The following is a 21080-nucleotide window of genomic DNA, read 5'->3' as shown; positions in this document are numbered from 1 at the left end:
TTAAAATTAAGCAACATCTCAAGGTGTTTCACATAAATGGTAAACAATCATAGTACAACATTAAAAACTGGTACACCAGTGATCAATTTGATAATAAAATATTTAGGGACATGAAAACACCTGAAAGGGATTATACCCAAAGTCATAGTTGTACAAGAGCAAACCCTCACTGACGCTCTACCCAGACTTCTGAAAGGTAGTTTAAAACCCTCTCGGGCAATCATGCTGTACAGCTTGAGTTCCTGCTGTAGCGTGTTCAGGTTCAGGGGACAGAGTAGGAGACGGCCTTTTATTTTTTTTACCAAATTCAGTTCAGACTGACGGGATGGAGAGAGAGCGATGAAGTCCTGGCAGAGCAGGCTATGGCAGCACTGTTGACGTGACATGTAAGTGGGCAGCAGTCCAAGGATGGATGAATAAATGAAGTTATACTAGTGCAACGTTCTGCACATGGATATTGATGACCAGTTGACTAAAGAATACAGAGTACAATGGTGTGTGTGTGTGTGTGTGCGTGTGTGTGCGTGCGTGTGTGTGCGTGTGTGTGGTGTGTGTGTGTGTGTGTGTGTGTGTGTGGTTTACAACTGGGTATGAATCTATGAGCTTCTTGAACGCCGTCCAACAGATGAAGAGAGTGAGCTGAAGCTCAAAATACTGAAAACAAAACATCCCTATCGTCCAGAAGAGGCAAAGAAAAGTGTCAGCAACAAGTTGTTTCCTTGCATTAAACCTTTATGTAATCAAATGATCTCAGGGAGATGAAGAATGACTTGAGTACAACATAAGATTTAAGTACAGAGAGAAGACATAACACTAACAGTACCGCAAACTATCATCAACATGGCTTCAAACGTCCAAAGTTAAGTGTTTAAAATGCTAAATCTAATTAATTATTGGGTCTAATCGATATTGCATATAAGGTGTCTGAAAAAACGTATCGTGCTTAAACGTACCACACAGTAAAATGCTGAAATTAAAGTAAATTGTTGTAAAGCCGCTGTCACAGACAAAAAGCACGTTTAAAGGAGTAATGATGATTGTCATGCATCGCCTGTGTGTAACCTCGGCAGCTGGCGGTAATGAAACTGCGTTTTGGTTCAAACTGCTGATGAGGGACAATTCAGAGAGCCGTCCGCCTCACGCCTCCGCTAGGCTTGTATAGAAGAAATGAGCTCAAGTAATTAACTTACCAGCTAAATGTGCCTCATATCTTTTGACATTTTTCCAAAGAAACTAAGAATAAAGGAAATCAATGCAGCTGGTCAATAGGTGGAGAAAGCAGGCAGTCAGCTATAAGTCTGATAAGGTGTTCTTGTTGGAGTTATTTACTTGCATACCGCTCATGAGGCTTTAGTATTTTCCTCTCCATTGCTTTGTTTGTTATTGGGTCTGATACCGAGGTAGTTCTCCCCGTTGATGCCAATATAAAGCCTATTGTTCACTTTGATTGGATCTTTCCCAAACACACAAAAAGGATCCTTAATTCTACAATTAAAACAAAGCCCATCTGGTTGTTTCTAAGATTAAAAAGGTTTGAACATAAGGCTAAAGAGAAAAAAATGTCAAGCATCTGTTTTGCTTGGGAGCCAGGAAGAATAGGCGTGGTGCCGACATGACATCCAGTAGCTTCTGGCCATTAATTTAGAGGTTTTGCGATCATAAAGCCATGAAAGATCGCAGGAAAATGACTATTACAGCAGTACTGAAGCTGTTACTATGACTTTTTTTCTTCTTCACTACATTCATTAATGTTATCGGACTGTTATTACCACAACTTTTCAACACCGAGAAAACTGTTCTGCATATTGCCCCCCTCTCGCTCTTTATTATGAATTAATCATTGCGGCTATAATTAAATTGGCTGAAGATAAATTGAAATATTTTTAAAATACTGTAATCTTTTTTATTGAATTAACTTCCTCATTTTAGGTTAAATAACAAGTGTGCTGGTCGGAACAGAGGACTCCCGGGGCATAATCAAGTCTACTTTTGATATTTCCATCAAATTATATATTCAAATATTCATTGTAATGAATGACAGTGTGGTCTTGGACAAAGTTTTAATGTGATAGCGAAACCGTCTCACTGTTTGTTATATGAAATCCAATTACATTAAGCTCAGTAATCATAAGCCTCTTTTCTTCTATTTACATTTTCACTTCTGTTTATTTGTCACTTGTCTTTGGTTTTGATTAAAGGGAAGCTTTTTATGCCAACGTAAGAAAACTGGGCAGTTACACTACATCATTTATTAAGACAATGTACGTTGTATGTTTGTAGGTGAAACATGCCACCACAGATACATCAGACACTTTAAACGCAGGCTTCACTGCTATCGCGTGACGTGGCTTTGCTGTGTAGAGCAAAAGACTATTACTTGATGCCTCAAGTCATTTACGAATTCACAATTTACAAATATTAACTATGAGTCCACTTACTTTGACTTAAAGAAATCATTTGCCTTTTAAAACACCTTTAATTGCAAAGAGTTAAAGAGTCTGTTGATACCACCGGAGAAGATTAGCTTAGCATTGCGCAGTGACTTTCTGGAGTCTACGCTAAGCTAACAGCCTTCGATATACATATGCCCATATTAACTATAACATTTTTACTACTTTTCAGAATCATTTTTTACGACCATACATCACCACAGCTGTGATCAGGTTACTGAGCCAATAGTCGCATGAAAAGGTTCCAGCGAACATAATGGAAGAAATACTGTCAGTGTGAATCTTCTGCCAAACAGAATCCTCTGACACTCTCACATAAACGGAGCAAAGCACCTTTAATATCAGCCAGAGCCACATCTGCATGCAGCAGGATGTCAGCCCTCATTACACGCCATTTGTGAAATTATATTTGAAACTGGCAGAAAAAAACAAACTAGAAATGGTGCCATAATGGATTTTTCTAACACATTTTAAGGGGATTTCGCTGTGTTTTTCTCCAACAAGCCGGCTCCCCCCAGTTATCAATTATATAGATATACTGAGCCACGAGCAAGCTGCAGATTCTCCAATATTAAAGAATTCCAGACTTAATCAGTTTTTCTGTTGAAGAGTTTCTTTATCACAATTATTTCTACTTTGATTGATACCTCCCCCCGCCTCTCTATGCCATTGGAGGTCTACTTCATCACTGGAGGAAAACAATTTCATCCACTGGCTCCACCTCATTCTCCTTTCGACTGTAGAGAGAGTGTGTTGGGGGGCAACAAGCTTTATATTCCTTTCTGCAGGCTGCAAGTCAACAGTCTAAAAAGCATCTCTTCAATCTGTGGGAAAAAGGGAGGAGTTGGGTTGTGGGCAGCTACTGCACAAAGAGAGAAACCACCGAAATCTGCAAGTATTGTCTGACACTGGAGAGGGAGATGGAGGAGTAAAAGATCAGAGCAACAGGGGTAAGCCTCTCCGGATTTTCAAAGTGATTGCCTCTGGGAGTGAAGCCGTCGCTAACATCTGCAATTATCACATCCATTTATCTATTGATGAAGGACTGGTGATGGTTACGCTTGATGGTTTTCATTAATGGAGCGATTCAGCTGTTTTTCTCATAAAGGAATCATTATGTAAATCAATTTTTACCTCCCCCAAGGAGCTCAGTTTCTTTTGTTTTCTTTCTTCACGGCAAATAATTTTTTAAACAGTGTGACAGCTGCACATTAGGACTCCAGTCGCTTCTACCTGGAATTTGTGATACAGTAACCTGCCGATGGTTGTGGAGGAAACAACTGTATGTAAATTAGAGATCTCTAGGGTGGGCTATTAAGAAACAGCATTTGGGTAAAAAAAAAAAAAAGCGCCTGCCTTGACAGAAGCAATTATGGTTAAAGCACCCATATCTGAAGCAGTCGCCCTGGGACCAGCACTAAAACAGAGTGATGCCCAAGAGACCCGTCTCAAAAACACCAAGCCCGGCTCGCTTAAACCGACATTGAAAGAGATCACGGTGGACTTCATAATGAGGACCAAGGTCCACGGTTTGAAGTTTGTCTTCTCTCCGGACAAGTCGAAACCGCAACGAGTCATCTGGATTATGGCCTTCTTGGTCTGTGTCAGTCTCCTGTGCACCTGGTCCTGGAATCGAATCCTCTACCTGATGTCCTACCCTGCCATCACGAAGATCTACATGGTGTGGGCTCACAACATGTCCTTCCCAGCTGTTACTTTCTGCAATAAAAATGTGTTCCGCGTATCCTCCCTCACCAAGGATGACCTGTATCACAGCGGCTACTGGATGGACCTTATGTATCCTAATCACACAGTGATGGAGCGGAGCATGTCCGTCCTTAAAGACAGCCACATACAGAGTCTCCTGAGCCTGCTGGACTTCAACAACTACACCCCGCCCCCTGATTACAGCGTCAACACCACCGAGATGATGGGACGCCTCGGCCACCAGTTGGAGGACATGCTGCTGGAGTGCAAGTTCCGAGGGGAAACCTGCACCTACAAAAACTTCACTACTGTATGTACAGAGAGAAAGATGGTGTTTGTCAGGTGTGGATATGAATGTTGTTTACAAGGTTTATTAATAATTCATGTAAGACGTGTTTGACGACGTACCCTCATTCTCTCAGGGTGCTTTAAGGTGTTGTAAAGATGTTTCAAAGCTGCGAACAAGCCCGTCCTGCTTTTTGCCTCTCAGACATGACAGCTTTTTCTTTTCTTTTTTTAAACTTCCCGTCTTCAAAAAGTCAGTCGAGGAAACAAATGTTACCTTCATGTTGTGGTGGAAAATTCATGTCCTGTCATCATCAATGACTTTCGTGTCTACTTAACAGTTTTTGGAGTCTCTCATTCGGTTATATTCACCCTGGCAAGTTCTTGGAAGTTCCAGTTGCTTTAACGCATTTTTGCTTTTTAACCCGTGACGACAATATTAAGGAAGAAAGATTAGAGCATTCATAATTCAGACATTGTAAATCAACCCTTTAATTTTTGAGTAAGCACTGAACACTGCATGGAGGAAGTGGATGATGTTTGCGAACCATAGTGACATTATTCAGAATGGTAATATTCCTATCAAATGCTTTCAAAACCGCCTGTAACGTCATCAGAAAATATTAAAAAAGACTCGACGCAGAAACGTCTGCAGTGAGAAATATGTATGCAGAGTGACTCAATTAATTCTACAGCACTGAGAATAATTTTAATCTGGGAACACACTCGTAGATTTAAGGCACAAACCTGTCACTGGCATCACATTTAAACACATATATTTCCAGAGTCATAAAAATCAAACCTGTCATTGTGACATATACTGTGACTACAATTGAAATGCAAAGTCTTTCACACACTGCAGTATGTCAGCTGTCCCTGGTGGCTTCCCCGTTTTGCACATACTGTACCAGATCCACTGTAATCTTTAAAATCATGATCAGATTGGGGCCGTAATTGGGATTTAAAATGTGTCGTGTGCTCACATCTTCAGCTCACAGTGTGGGTGTGATGGGGGGGGGGGGGAAAGCTCCCTTTTTTTATACAAACTAAATTCTGAATCTTTAAAAAAAAAGAGAAGTCTCTAGTTACAGAGCTCATTATACAGCCAGCAGGGGGAAAGGACCAAAGCTGTCTTATCTGTCTGAGCTGCATGCCAGTCTGTCTGTGTCTGGACATGGAGCACTGACTCTGATCTCCTGAGATCAGCTTTGCCATGCTGGTTGAGTTTTTTTTGCCAGCAGCCCTCTGACCACACTGGGTAGTGAAAAACAACCATTAGATGACATCCGTCTCCGGTGTTACTGTGCTGAAGATGAACGTTGCACATCTTCACATTAGTCACAATGTAAGGGCACGGGGTTACTATGATCACATCACTGTAGGAAGCGTGGCACCATGCAGCAAATGACTATTTAAAGTTTTACAGTAAGGGGTTTTATATGGAAGCAAAGAAAAGTCGTAATATTTTGTATGTTATGAGCAACTGAAAATATAATTATGAATAAGTTTAATTACCACATTTATTGCGTGGAAATATTATACTTCAAAAACTATCTTTTTGGTGTCTAAATTTCACCGATAAAATTTGAACAACCTGATTTTTGGCTTGAATTTAAACAACTTCAATGTTGCATGTTTTTTGTTTTTTTTTAGTAATTGGACCCTTGAATTTTTATTGTGAATCCTAAAATTAGCCTCAAGTTAGTTTTTTTACTTCAAGTTGAACACTTAAATTAGTTTTTATTTCAATTCAGAAAGATGTTTTCCATGTAAAATATTTCAGCACTATAAATGTAGTGACTAAATGTCACAGTCAGGTATCCAAGCCTTACTTGGCTTCCATTTATTCATGATGATTTATGATTTTCCAGTGTAGACGTGACTTCACACTCGCCTCGTTTAAGTATCTACTTGTTTGCTGTGAGCACGAACAAGCAGAAATGGTTTAATATGTAACTGTGATGAACTTGTGATGAACCCTCTTCTTTATAACACTGCATTTATATAGACATGTATGAGGAATATATATTCTAGTTCCCCATAGTGTTGCATAACCAATCAATTATACAGTCTAGTAATCTTATCTCAAATTGATAGACTGATCCTGAATTTACTCAACCCCCCTCAAGCCGTTTTCAGAAGTTGTAAATGTCTTAGTCTTAATCCAAACTGTAGAGTTCAGTTTAAACTGTCACCATTTGTAATCATGATTCAGATTTATTTTGACTTGTTTGGCAGCGGAAGACAAATTTTTCCAATCACAGGGAAAATCCATAAACTTCAAAAAATGTTTGTCTGTCATCCGTGAGCGCTGAAGCAAAAAACTGAAATGAAGTAACTCAAACCGAGTGGATTAATTAAATCTGAAAGATATTTGGTGTGAGCAAACGTAGTGCAGAGAGTGTACATGAAGCGTTAAGTACTCGTGAGCTTTACTGGCACAGCTTCGGTCTCTCAAGACGCACACATATCTTTTATAAACCCAATTTAGAGTTTGTTTGTGTGTCCGGAGAGCTTCCACCTCAGATGTTTCTTTATTTTTTATTTTTTTTAATGATGGCAACATGGTACATTCACTGTAAAATACTCTAGGGAAATTTGGAGTGAAATTGGGTGAAGATTGATAGCTGCTGCTGCTGCGAAGGAAAGCTCATTAATTCCTCAACTCAGAGCGAGGTGCCAGTTTAAAGCCGGTACTACTTTCTCTGATAATCACAAAGCCTCTGCAACGATTCGCTGTTCTGCACAATTACAACAACTGACATGTAATACATCATGTACAGGTGCACAATTTGCCACAGCACGGTAGAAAGGCTCTAACCTTTTATATTAACACTCCTGTTTTTTTCTGTGCTCTTTTTTTTTTTACAGATTTACACACGCTACGGAAAATGCTACACATTCAACTCTGGATTAGACGGCAACCCTTTGTTGACCACGTTAAAAGGTGGCACGGGGAACGGCTTGGAGATCATGTTGGACATTCAGCAGGATGAATACCTGCCTGTTTGGGGAGAGACAGGTCAGTGCAAAAACTGTAAACGGTAACATTTTAACTTTAGGAAAATCCCTCCATCTTGATGGGTTGTTCTGGGAAACCCAACTACTCTTGTAGTCCTTTGTCATTTCACACAATTCCAAGATCTTTCCAGGTCTTCTAATCTTCACTTTACTGCAAAGAAAGTCTGCAGAATTTCCACTACACAGAAGTGATGTACTCGCATGTTTAATAGTATATTACTTTGATTGTTTCTCCAGGTCTACAACCGACATCAGCTCTAATAAACTGCATTCATTGACATATTGCCTTCAAGACAACAACACCCACTGTATCGTACATTCATAAAGTATACAGCATATAATACATCTGGGGTTGTAAATCTGTTTTCCACCACACTAACAAAGAGAATCTCTCTGATATTAGCTTTCAGCATGGGCTTTCAGGAGCCACAAAAGTCGGTTTCCATAGGTGACCGTACTTGTTGTTATCAATTTTCTGGCGTGCTGTATCCACAGATGAGACCTCCTACGAAGCAGGCATCAAGGTTCAGATCCACAGCCAGGACGAGCCGCCCTTCATTGACCAACTGGGATTTGGTGTGGCCCCTGGTTTTCAAACTTTTGTGTCATGTCAGCAGCAACTGGTACCTAATGTTCAGCCTCCTCCCCTCAAACCTCGACCCTTTTCTGCTCCGCTTCATTCTGTGTTTGTCCCCAAGTCCTCGGCAGCCAGTGCCCATTACCTCTGTGTCACAGAGCCTGGAGCAAAATCAGATCTTTGATTTACCCTGTGTTGGAAAGGTGTTATATAAACCCCCCCAGGGGTTCTGGGTACATGAAACTGAGGGATTATAGCAGCCAAGGAATATCGGTAAAGCAGGGGCAAGTAATGATTACTAGTAAGCATACAAGCATACTGTTGCTTATCTGAGCCAAAAGAACCTCGGACTGCACAGAAATATCTAGCAGCTTAAAAATGTTTGTTTTTCATTTCATATTGAGCCTTCACTGCTTTTATCTTGGGGGGGGGGGTATGAATACAGCTTATTTTAATGCTGGGGAAATCGTCAAAACAACAAGCCGACAGAATGACCAATGAATCTGAACCAGTGGCTCTAAATCTGCACAAGAAACATCTGAATTGTTCATCGAGTCTCAAAAGTAGTGTGGGAATGATTATTAATGTCCTAAATGCACTTGAAACACCTGAAGAGCTCATTTGTTGACTCTTTGCCAATCAAACAGAAAGCGGTCAGCAGGCTTTGATCATCCAAATAACTCTGATTAACAAAAAACAAACCATATTTGAAGTGTTTTGAAGAGACAGTTTTCTTATAATTAGTTCATCTTATGTTGTTTATAATTAACACCCTTTAAAGAAACAGTTAGTTCAACACTTTCTGTATCTCGAAGGAAAGATATTAAAAATGATCATCATGTTTTTGATGTTAAATTGAACTATTAAAAGAAGCCTGCTGCACCTGTTAGTTTATTGCCCAGTGCCATTAACGCTTAAGGTAAGCGTCGTTAGATGAGAAAGATGACCCACAGCTATTTTGAAGAAAATGTACGATGATTTAGGGAAATGGTAAAATGTGTGTTTTAGCGCACAATATCAAGGGAAATTAGTTTCCCTCAACTGTCATGAAGGATGAAAAGTAATCACAGTAGTTAGGCTTGATCTGAAAGCCTGTGTGCAAGGTCGTAACACTGAGCTCACGTCCTATTCAAATGTACCGGTAATGCAACTGTACTGCATTTTTGTGACGTTGCCAAGACAACCCGCTCAAATTATGCCTCTTTTGTCTGCACTAGAATACGAACACCAGTCCTTTGATTTCCAAACGGAAACAATGACAGAATGGGGAAGTATCCTCTGACAAACCTTCTTTGTGAGTCACAAGAAAATGGCGCACGTGCCACAAAGGATTAGAGTACATGCAAGGGTTCCCTTTGAGATCAAGTATATTTCTGTATTGTGCCGCAGGCTCATTAAAAATCCACCACATAATGAGTCCTTGTAAAGTCTTGAAATATTGAATACCCCAGCAGTAAATCTATTTCATTACTTGAGAAATTAAACGGGCCTAATTTAAATGATTTTGCTCCTAAAGGTAATGGTCTCGGTCAGTTCATGAGCATGAGATAAACGATCCAATCAAATCTTCCGCCGTTGTTTTAGCAGAATAACATGGGATTATTGAGGCTGAGCTCTGGTCCCTTTTTAAAACAGACACCTGGACACCACAAAGTGTTGTAAAACATGTGATATTTCTTGATTTTTCTCTTTCTCTGTACGAGTGTAAACTGCTCCGAGTGTATCATCTTCCAACCATCTTCCGAGAAGCCAATCTGATCCATTAATCACCGTCTCAAAGTTTCCTCCTGAAAGCAAAAGTGCATGGATTGTCATTTGTAATCGCGACTCCAGCGCCCACACCAGTGACAGCTGAAAGACGTGTTTACGACCTAAAAGACGTGCTGAATTAATTAGACTGTCATTAAAGTCTGGCCGGCATTAATTTCAGTCAGTCTCCAACGAGTATCGTGACACTGCTCTCAGTGTAATAATAGACAGCTGATGAAGCACTTACGATTACAAGACTTTTCATTTGTGAAGCCTCTGTCAGAGAGGAATTTCATTTTTAATAGGAAGCAATAACTTGTGAGATCAGAGACACACAATTGTTTGAGGAGTATTATTATAATGGTAGAAAGTGAACTCTGTTGTCACTCAAGCTTGAGTGGATATAAGAAGAGAGGCAAGAGTTGCAAAGGCAACTTTCTGTCCGACGGGGCGGACCACTTTCTGTCCCTCGCCTTGCTGTTGCTCTACCTTTTTTATTATTTGGATTATAATGCGGGCTGTGTTCCCCTCACCCCTCGCCCTAGATGAGACGTCCTATGAGGCCGGCATAAAGGTACAGCTTCACACTCAGTCAGAGCCTCCTTTCCTCCACGAGCTGGCCCCCCCCGGCTTCCAAACGTTCGTTTCCAGCCAAGAGCGGAGGGTAGCGTATGACTGTTTGGGCTTGCTGCATGCCACGAATAGTGTATTGTTAAATCGCTACACTCACATAAGTAAGTTCCACACTTTCATCTGCTGCCCCCACCCTCCCTCCCTCCCTCCCTCCCAGAGGAATGGATCCATCTGTCCCCCCTGCATCTACAGTCCGTCCTCGTCGCCGTTGTCTTCTCTGTTTAATAGTTGGCAGTAAAGAGCCGTTAAAAGATTTAATTTCAGCTTTAATCCAGTCATCCGAGTCTGTATCTTCATCTTCTGTTTGGCTTCACCCTCTCACCGCCATATAGAGTTCTGTTTGGTTTTGCCTTTATGTGATCCACTGGACTACTACTTAATAACACCTGGAGGGGCCAGACAATGTGATTCATTAGGTTTTATTACCCAGGTTTTTTAATACTCCACTTCAGAGAGTCTGTGGGCTAGAAATGGAGTCCAATAAAGGCTTAATAATGTTTGCCAGTTTAAGTCCACTCCTTCAGTGAATTTCACTCCATCGCTGTCACTTCCTGTTGACTAAATGGCCATTAGATTGTCAGAGTCAGCCTGGGTAGAGCTTGTGGAGATGATTGGAAATTACACTGAATCTCAATGTGACAATAGCAGCATCATTTCTCTGTGAGGTTTTGTCAGGAAGAAGCCCTTGGCACAGATTGTTGGCTAGTTCCCATTGTAATTAGAAGCTATATGCTCCGATGCCCAAGCAAAGCATTTGTAGCCTTCGTAAATAATTGGTTTGTTTTTGTCATGAAAGTGAGTAGTTTTATTACCATAAATTGCTGTAAACAAGACTTTTAAAAGCCGCGTGAAAGTCTTGCTGGTGGTTAAATGTTGGCGCACCAACGAAAAAGGAGCTCTAAACAGATAGCACACGCACACACGGGGGGGGGGGGGGCACATCGCTGCAGTTATAAGACGAGCACCATGGGTCTAGTGTTTACTGTGAACCAAAACTTTCAAATTCAAGCATTAAATATTCCTCATTAGTGGATTCATTTAGAATTCCCTGAGTTACTCATAAATGTAATGACCTGCTCTTCACCTTTTTAAGGAGAGTTTTACCTCTAATGAGACGGCACTGACTTCACGTCATTGTTTAATTCACAAGGCTTTGCAGTCGAGGATAGTTTTAATATAAACTCTCTTCTGCTTTGATTAGAAAATCTAAATAGTTCATTAACAATAAAACCACTGTCATACGCTTCTGAGGAGTACTTAATTCATTAGGAATTCATCAAATATCCACTTTAGAATAGGATATAATGCTCCGTATAATGTCAGTACAATTCTTTTATTTGTTCAAAAACTGTTTATTGTTCTGAATTCTGTTCTCAAGTTGTGAAATGTGTCCATTGATTGTGGTGTCCTGTGTGAATCTACATATTTTACAGATTTCTATTAAGCCTGTCTCTATTCCCATGGTATTCTGCTTCCTACCGGGGGCTAGACCTGCATCAGTAATGTTCTGCATGACGTCTGCTTGCTGCTACACATGAGCAATAATGTTGGTCTGACCGGACGTTTTGTGCCAATATTGTCGCAGTGCACATTTTCATCGTAACGCTTCTGTCATTTTTTTTTATGTTTGAGACATTTTTTTGGTTGGGTTTTATCAGCTTTGTTGTCCTTTTGTTGGTACTCCTGCTGTACTGGGCTTGCATTATGTTATATGTTGTATTCCTGTGTGCTGATATACTGAGGGAAAACATGCCGTTTGCTCTTTTCAGCTTCAATACCTCCCTCCGCCTTGGGGAGATTGCAAGTCTACTCCCATAGACTCTGAATACTTCTCCACGTACAGCATCACCGCCTGCCGCATTGACTGTGAAACCCGCTACCTGCTGGAGAACTGCAACTGCAGGATGGTTCACATGCCTGGTATGATTTTCAGGAAGAACCCGCCCAATTAAAAAAAACACTTGTTGTCCTCATGGAGTTTCTTTTTTTTTAATATATTATACGTGTAATTATTTTCCCCTTTTGTATGTTATTTCAAACAGGGACCTCAACTGTTTGCACACCTGAGCAGTACAAAGACTGCGCTGATCCAGCTTTAGGTGAGCCCACACACTGCGTCAGTGAGACATATCTGTGATAGTGTTGCTTTAATGTCTGAATTCACCCCAAGTGTCCAGCAGCAGTGCCACGAGACTCCCCGAGCTTTTATATAATACCTCTGCAGCTTTAACTTGAAATTACTTAAATCTCAGACTGTGCTGAAGCAAAAACAATAAAAGTACAATTATTGTATAAATATTCCATTAGGAAGATTTGCGGTGTGTCTATGCTTCGCTGATGTCAAATAAATCCCATCAAGCTTCCCCCCCCCCCCCCCCCTCTCCCTCCTCCGTATTCTAGCTTCAGTCATTATTTGCTTTGATGGAAAGTGAACGATGGCAGCGAATGTACTTTTCCAGTTGTGTGCAGAGATATTCTTAGAGAGCTTCTGTATGCAGGTTTGTTTGATTCTTCGCAGCGATCACAATATTTTTAAATGACTTTGATCATCCACAGACTTTTTGGTAGAGAAAGACAACGATTACTGTGTCTGTCAGACGCCCTGCAACATGACTCGCTATGGCAAGGAGCTGTCCATGGTTAAGATCCCCAGCAAGGCATCTGCTAAATATCTGGCTAAGAAATTCAACAAAACTGAGCAATATATCGGGTAAGTATTATTCGGCATCAGTCGGTTATTCAGAGCCTCTTTTCTCTCTTTCTTCTGTTGATGAATGGATGTACTGTGACATAGCATGACCCGGGTCTCCATCGTTCACCTTCAGTGTAACAATAATGAAAGATAGTTGCACAGGAAATGTGAGATACCATTTGACGTAATGCAATTTCACCAGAAATAAACTGGTGTGATCTTGTCTGTCCTCTCTCCAGAGAAAATATATTGGTCATGGACATCTTCTTTGAAGCTCTGAATTACGAGAAGATTGAGCAGAAGAAGGCCTATGAAATTGCAGGGCTTCTCGGTAAGATTCTGGCAGTTCCAGGTTCATTGTGAGAGAAAAACGTGGTTGACCTCGGTATGCACAATTCTCAGCGGGCCGCCGCCGCCGCCGCACATTTCACATCGTGTGTTCACGCCTGGTGCTTTGAGGTTTCCTCTTTGAACTTGCAAACACATTTTCATAATCTGATGCTCTTGCAAGGGCAGCCGGGTTGGGTCTGATGAGAAGTTTGGGGCTGGTTTGACTTTTTTTTCCGACAATTCTGCTCAGATTACTCTGAGAGATACTGAATTACAAGTGACAGCGCAGGGAACGCTTTCACACACCATTGTTGAATTACTGTACCTGCACATATCTGTTCATCTCTCTTCTTCTAGGTGACATTGGAGGTCAGATGGGGCTGTTTATCGGAGCCAGCGTCTTAACTATACTGGAAATATTTGACTACCTATATGAGGTAAAGTGATGATTTTCACCAATTAAAATATAAAGCTGTAAACAATAATTCAATGTATTCGTGTCCTAGTGGATATAAAGGCAAGTAGTTCATTAACAGCTAATTATTTGTATCTTTTTACACCATGTAAAATAAGTCTAAGTTGACCTTTCGAATATATTTGTACTGCTTGTCATTAATCCTAAAGGAATAGTTTATACAGAGTCTTCTGTCTGTACGGTAAATACGACTCTACAACCATCAAGATAACAGAATCTGCTGACCAGCACCTCTAAAGCTCATTATTTAACACATTATATCATTTATTTTATGCGTACAAAAAGTGAAGTGTAAGAATGTAAAGTTTAGCCCTTCTTTGAGGGGTCATTTATCAGATTTGGCTGGGAGCAGTAAATACATGGCTGCCAGACAAAACTGCTCCCACCAAGAGATAGTGCAGCACATAACCTCCAGCACAAACCACAACTTGTAGTTCTTGCACTCCGGCTTTTGTACGGATTAAATGAACAAGATATAACCTGTTAATTAGTGAGCGAGCTGTTTCCAGTTGTAATGCTAAGCTAAGCTAAGCTAAGCTAACCAGCTGCTGGCTGCAGTTTCCTGTTTGATGTACAGACATGAGAGTGATGTCATCTCATTCGACTCTGGGTACAAATACATTTCCCCCAAAATGTAATTTAAAATGTATTTTTACTGCCAAAGTTTAGTCTTATTGTCCCTGAACATAATGAATTCCGTCTGTGAATAATGTTTATCTGGTATTTTTGCATTCAGGTGTTTAAGGATAAAGTTTTGGGCTACTTCATACGCAAGAAACGACCACAGCGTTGTCAGAGCGACAATCTGGTAATTTTATTCTCTCAGAATGCATATGAATGGGAATGTGATGTAATTAATGAGCCTCAGAAAAAACAATAACAACCAAAAATGTACGCTAATACTGGAAATGCTTTTAATGAACAGCACCAGAGAGAAAACAAAGCCACACCACAGTGTGTCATCATCAGTTTCAATTTCCCCATGCAGAAAAGATGTAGAGTGCAAAAAAAAAACATAATCATTAATAATATATTCCGTTTTTATTGCACAGTAAGAATGCATAATCAGTGTATCTAATATTACACACACAGGGTATTTTATTTACATGGTGACTATTATAGAGAAGCAGCACAAATCATGCCCTATGATGAAGAAAAATCTACAATAGTTGTACATATGGAATACAGATGAGTATTTACAAGGAGCAATCTGACTTTGTTTTCCATGCTGTCAAGTTCCCTTAAACTGCAGTGGGCAGACGAGTACACGTGAATAGTCTGACCTCCTGATTAAAATCTTGGCATGACTCTTAAACTGCTCTTACATTTCGTTTAATTACAGTTCACTTAAAGCAAGGATAAAGCTGTTATTGTACTCAAGTGTTGCCGCTTTATGTCTGGCAGTATAATCAGAGGAAATTCACAATGGATTCATGTCGAAGAACGGAACAAGATTAAGATGTCTGGAGATTTTATTAACATTTCATGATCAACTCATTTTCAAAGCCCTTCAAGGCAATGAGAGCCATTTTAACTTCAAACTGAAAGCCAGAATAATGTGGGGCATTTCTGTCCTGCTCTATATCACGGCATTTTGTCGAGCCCAGTGGTTTAACACACTGGCGTCCAGAGGCACCTCCACGTCCCCTGCAGACTATTATGTAAGATTTATACAGAGCAGTGGAGAAATGATCTAGAAGTGAAATATCAGTAATGAGCACACGCTGCTGAATCAAACCTTTACCGTACTGCAGTTATAGAACCGTTAGTTTACTCGACGTGCCCAGAAAAATACTTGAGATTATTGTTTTCTAAATGGATGTTTATTGATCATATTATTGATCAAACTTTAGGGTTTTTCAGAACGAAGCGAGCATCTTTATCTCTGATCGCAAAAACATAAATAATCCCTGAGCAGTCCCACAGGAAGGTTATTTTAATTTTGTAAATGATTTACCCCATGTTCTTAAACATGTTTATTATATAGTTTTAATGGGTGTTGCAATTTACCCGCATTGACGATAACCGTGATATTTAAAAATTATATATTAATATCATTTAAATAATCCAGAAGACATTGTAAAATGAGAAATTGTCTCTATGGGGCTTCTTCTGTCTGAAATATTCCACCAATATAATCCCTACATCATAGATTTAGTTTCATTTTATTTGTTGTGGTTGTTTTTCTTTTTTTAAATTCATATTAAGTTTTTATTGTATAATATTTTATTTCCTTTTTACACTTATTTTCTGTTTATTTCCTATTTTCAATATTATTTTAACGTAAGCAAACATTTGAGATAAAGATTTTATAACTCGTTTGTCTAACTGCAGAAATAAATTTCTCACATAATAACTGTAATTCCTTTAAATGCAAATAGAACTTAATTTCCAAATGTAAACCGTAACAACCACTTCCTCCAGTTCTTCGTGACCCACCGAAGCCCGCTGGTCGTGTGGAAGCACCAACACGAGCTAAAAACATTTCCTTTTTTTTTTTCTGGTGCTGTTTTAATCAAAAGCATTTAAAGCAGATTTTTGTGAAGCGCAACGACGGGTCCTTCTGTCCCCGGGTATACTTTATCCACCAGTTTGCATCCCATTGTTGGCAGAGTCTTGAAAAATGCAAGCTCTAATTCTTAATTGTGTGTCACACAAGCCCAAGACTTTTTCATTACCAGCAATTCAACATCATGCTCTTTATTTCTCTTAACTGGGTGAAAAAGCCATGGGTTTGTCTCCGCATGTGGTTCGTGTGTCTCGCATGCTGAGTTGCCTCAGGTTCAGGATTTGGTTCGATAGCTGATGTGGCAGAAAAGATTGTAATACGTTTTTTTTAATTCTCCTCTGTAGAAGTGGAGATATGTTAACATAGTGATGGAGGTTTATTTTAGTCAGTCTGGATTTTAATTGGCAGTAGAAGAAGAAGTGAGCTGATGTTTACAGTATGTCATGCTTTTTACTGGACTCTTACATAGTGTGATATTTACTGTATTCTGCCCCATTCATATCATATGTTCACCTGCTTACAATAAATCATCCTTTTGTACTTCCTTTCTCTCATATTCAATAACCGTTTTTCAACTAGTCCATTGTCCCATCTCCACTCAAACAACCCGACAGTGAAGTAATGCATTAAGTTGTTTATTAGACTATTTTTATTTTTAAGTTTGACTTTCATCCTCCTCTTTAGTTAATCGTCAACACTTCTGGATGACAGTAATCATCTTTTGTTTTCCCTGCTTATAAAAAAAAAGACTCAAATCTTATTTTGAACAGCCATCTTCCATTAAGTACTTTAAAGATATCACTGGAGGGAAAAACACTATAAGCATTTGCATTGTGTTTTATTTTCATTTCAGTCACCCTCACCCATCTTTCTTTTCATCATGTCTATTCCAGGAGTTTCCAGAGAACCCAACCAGCCCTGGTGTCACGCCTAATCATGCCCCCAGGTAGCACACCCCATTGATAATAGATGCTCCCTCCCATGCTGTCCCTCTCTTTCATACATACTTGAGACCATCTCATACATTATTCTCTCAGTGGCTAGTCAAAAAAAGAAACGAGGGGGTGATTATCCAAATGCAACGAGCATTTTAAAATCAACCGTGTTGTCAGGGGTTAGGGTTAGTTTGGTGTGTTTCTGTATTCATCGGCTCCGCACAAGTTGGTTGACTTTTTCAAGTGCATAGTTATTGGACTCTCTGCACTATGCAAAACCTGCTCCTTCCACTGAATAATGATGCTTCCCCCCCCCCCCCCCCCCTCCCAATAGGATAAGCGCAGTGCTCCTGTGAAAACAGAATACATATTTATTGAATTGTACAAAAACAAAAAGATGAAATGAGATGAGATCTATTTGTTTCTCCTTCCCCACAGAGGTCCACTTAGAGGCAATGTATTTGAGGCTCGTGCCAGATAACATCACTAGATGCATTGCTTTGTGATGTTATCACAGGTCTGCATGCAGCGAGTGTGCGCAAAACATAGAACGGTTCTTTGTCCGCTGGAATAGCGAGTTTTGCCGATGGGACTTCTCCACATACGGTGTCAGGAGTTATCTACTCAGCGAGAACCTTTTGCACATACAGGGAAAAATGCAGACATGTGGGACGTTTCAGCTCCCGTAACTATAAGAATTGAATATGCTAGTGTTAAAAACAGGACTAAACATACGCTGTTCTCCTTCTCTTCTCCCTCCTCTCATTCATATTTCCCCACCTTCCTTCTGATTTTCTTTGAACTCTCTTTTCACCACCTGTGAAACATATGCAATGTGGCTGACCTATCCAAATCTGTCGTATTCATTACCTCATCATTGTGCACATCATATGTTTCTGTCATTATATATCCTATCCTTATTTCTGATGCGTTAATAATTCTGGTTTTTTTACACAACTTCTCCTCAACACTTCCACTTCATTTCTATTTCATCCATCGTCCCGGTCGCTCTCATTTTACCTGTGGCTCATCTATTTTCCTACATCATCATCACTCCCTTCATCGCCCCCCCCCCCCCCCCCCCCCCCCTCCCTTAACCCGGTTGAACTCGTCTTCCCTCCTTCCCTCCCCTCTGTTTTGCAGAGCACCTGTGACACCCTCCGGAGTCACTCGGACAGTCTCGGATTCACGCCGAACATGTTACCTCGTCACCCGACTCTAGGCAACTTTGAGGAGTTTGCTTGTTGACAACATAAAGTAGGGGTTCGGGTTGGGGTGGCACATCTGGGGACTTGACAGCAAACTGTGAAATAATGTACGTATTTAACAGAAAGCGTTTGAGCGTATAACTCCGAAACGTTTAGTAGAGTTTATCAATGCCTGAATAGAAATAGAGAACTATCATCAGAAGAAAACAAAAAAAAAGAGAGAGACCACTTCCAAAACAGAACTCAGGTTTAACTGCCATGTCAAGGCATCAGTTAATTTATTCATGTTTCATTTTGTGGATTTGTTTTTCTCACGCTCTCACTCTTGAGTTGTACAATCAGTGAGAAGAAATGTGTCCAACAAAAGGCTTTTGGACCCGTGACGAGATGTAGCACTGTTGTGCTCACTTTGCTCTACGTCAATCAAAAAAAAAAAAAAGAATACATGTGGATTGGTGTGCGAAGCAGTTTCTCAACAGTGTTACGTCTCCAGCATCTAACCAATGCTGTAGTGAGTGACCTCATACTGTCACCAGTGTGAACAGGAGAGCCTTTTCAGACATCCACTCAACTTCAATGAGCTGATTGTTGGATAAAAGAGCTGCTCATACCTGAATCCAAACACTGGACTGGTGTTTAATGTTGCCTTTTGCTACTGTGAAGCTTTGGGTTGTCTCATGGATTACAAGACTGTGCTTAATCAATTTAAAAACAGAAAAGGAACTTGATTATTTGTATATATGCAAGTTTTGTTCCACGTGGATGGCAGAAACTACCGAAATTGGATGTGTTTTGTTAACTTAAGTCACTTTTTACATGCAGTAAGGGTTAAAAAAGAATCAGGAGGCCAAAAACAAAAAGGCTGTTGATTGTATCTTTATATCCTGATATTTCAATTTTGATTGTTTTCCCATTTTTTGGGATGGCGTTGCTGTGCTGACTGTCATAAAGGAAAACACTAGCATGCAGCTTGCTGCAGAGGCTGGCCCTTATTTACATCGAATTCATTAGAGGATAAACAATCATTGTTTCCTTTTGCCTTCTTAATAAGTATCGGATACAGTTTGTCCGTTGCTGTGTCTTAAAGGTGTTCATCAGCACAACCCCCTGTGATAGCAATCTATTCTCTATTGAACATAAGTAGACTTTAAAAGGCGTGTTGGTGACATTCCTTAACTTGACAGAAATTTGTAAATACCCGCAATCAAATGCCATGAAGAAATTCTATAATGCTCATGTGACACATTTCTCAAATATATGCTGTATATATATCAATATATCTATATATAGATCTATATATAGATATATATATATCTATATATAGAGGGAGATAAAAATGTTTTTTCTTCTGTTCTTACACCAGAGAAGGAATTTGGACTTTCTCTCTGGTTGGACCGTAAGTGTCTTTGAGTTTCTGGTGATTTTAACGTGACAACTAATCGACTTTATTAAATACAAGAGAATTGCCTCAAAACCACCGCGCAAATCAGCCCCATTAAGTTGAATTGATTTATAACAGAAATGCATTGTACAATTTTACCATTGTATCCTATTATTATTATTATTATTATTATTATTATTATTATTATTCCAGAACATGTAATAAGTCACAAATAACAGTTTGTGATGTATAAATGATCAAGTATAATAAACTCTATATTTACCCATCTTACTCACGTACACAACTTTTCTTCTTACCTTCGTGTGAGTCTACTTCCTCTCTTGTTAATGTTCACGCTGTTATTTAAATCCTTGACACTACAGTTATGGACTTGTAGGTACACTCACATGTCCTCACTATAAATACTTTACTGGCAATTCAGAGTACACTTTTTCTTTTTCTTTTTTAAATGTGAAAGTATAATGCCAATCAAGTTAAGTGGTGTTCATAACACTGTAGCTTTATTACTCTGTTGTCAGTGTATTAGATGACTGTTGATGTGAAGCACAAACCCTTGGAGATCAGCCATCACTTGAAAGCCAATGACTGGACGTCTATGGTTGTGACTACCTTTTTATGGCTCTAGTTTTAACTACACACACTGTTACACGTGGTGTGTTCACTGCGCCAGCATTAATAGGAATAAGAGCGTACTCCCAAGAGCAGCCAGAGACTTCATCCAAATGGAAATTTTACTTTTCAGGAAACAAAAAGAAATTCAGTGGCGTTGTGTCATGAGCAATAAATGCACTGAATCAGATACAAGTGTTATCAAATTGAGATTAAAAGATTTGAGATTCCCATTTTCAATTCATGACATATTCAACAGCTGGAATGATAGACTGCCAGCTGCAACACCAATGTATGATATGCCGATTGTATATTAGCCATCATTAGCCAAATAAAGAGACAAATGCCAATTCATGTTACACAATGATGCTATTCTGATGATGCTGCATTGCCATGATGATTTAGAGTGTGTGTGTGTGTGTGTGTCATGTTGTCGGGTTTAAAAGCATAAAAATGACCCAGCATTTACTGCAAACTGTGGATGAAGGATTTGTGAAA

The 21080-nt window shown here is 39.7% G+C and overlaps 1 protein-coding gene across 4 annotated transcripts in view; it reads left to right on the top strand.

Moving 5' to 3' along the window:
- asic1c (acid-sensing (proton-gated) ion channel 1c) overlaps positions 1-19770 on the top strand; it is an 83491-nt gene extending 63721 nt beyond the window's left edge. The window contains exons 1-12 of one of the 4 annotated variants that reach the window (XM_029453438.1): positions 3823-4467; positions 7314-7464; positions 7959-8086; positions 12192-12342; positions 12465-12521; positions 12979-13132; positions 13354-13445; positions 13802-13881; positions 14656-14727; positions 17008-17046; positions 17322-17374; positions 18507-19770. In XM_029453438.1, coding sequence (XP_029309298.1) covers positions 3823-4467; positions 7314-7464; positions 7959-8086; positions 12192-12342; positions 12465-12521; positions 12979-13132; positions 13354-13445; positions 13802-13881; positions 14656-14727; positions 17008-17046; positions 17322-17374; positions 18507-18585 — 1701 coding nt within the window. In that variant the 3' untranslated portion in view covers positions 18586-19770. Of the gene's footprint in view, positions 1-3822; positions 4468-7313; positions 7465-7958; positions 8087-12191; positions 12343-12464; positions 12522-12978; positions 13133-13353; positions 13446-13801; positions 13882-14655; positions 14728-17007; positions 17047-17321; positions 17375-18506 lie in introns of those variants that run through there. The other 3 variants (XM_029453440.1, XM_029453441.1, XM_029453439.1) reach the window with 3 other exon arrangements.
- Positions 19771-21080: the final 1310 nt, after the last annotated feature.

This window comes from Cottoperca gobio, chromosome 17 (assembly GCF_900634415.1).
Source record: "Cottoperca gobio chromosome 17, fCotGob3.1, whole genome shotgun sequence".
Classification (NCBI taxonomy): domain Eukaryota; kingdom Metazoa; phylum Chordata; class Actinopteri; order Perciformes; family Bovichtidae; genus Cottoperca; species Cottoperca gobio.
The sequence above is the reverse complement of the archived record's forward strand: the minus strand, read 5'-3'. Positions and strand labels throughout refer to the sequence as shown.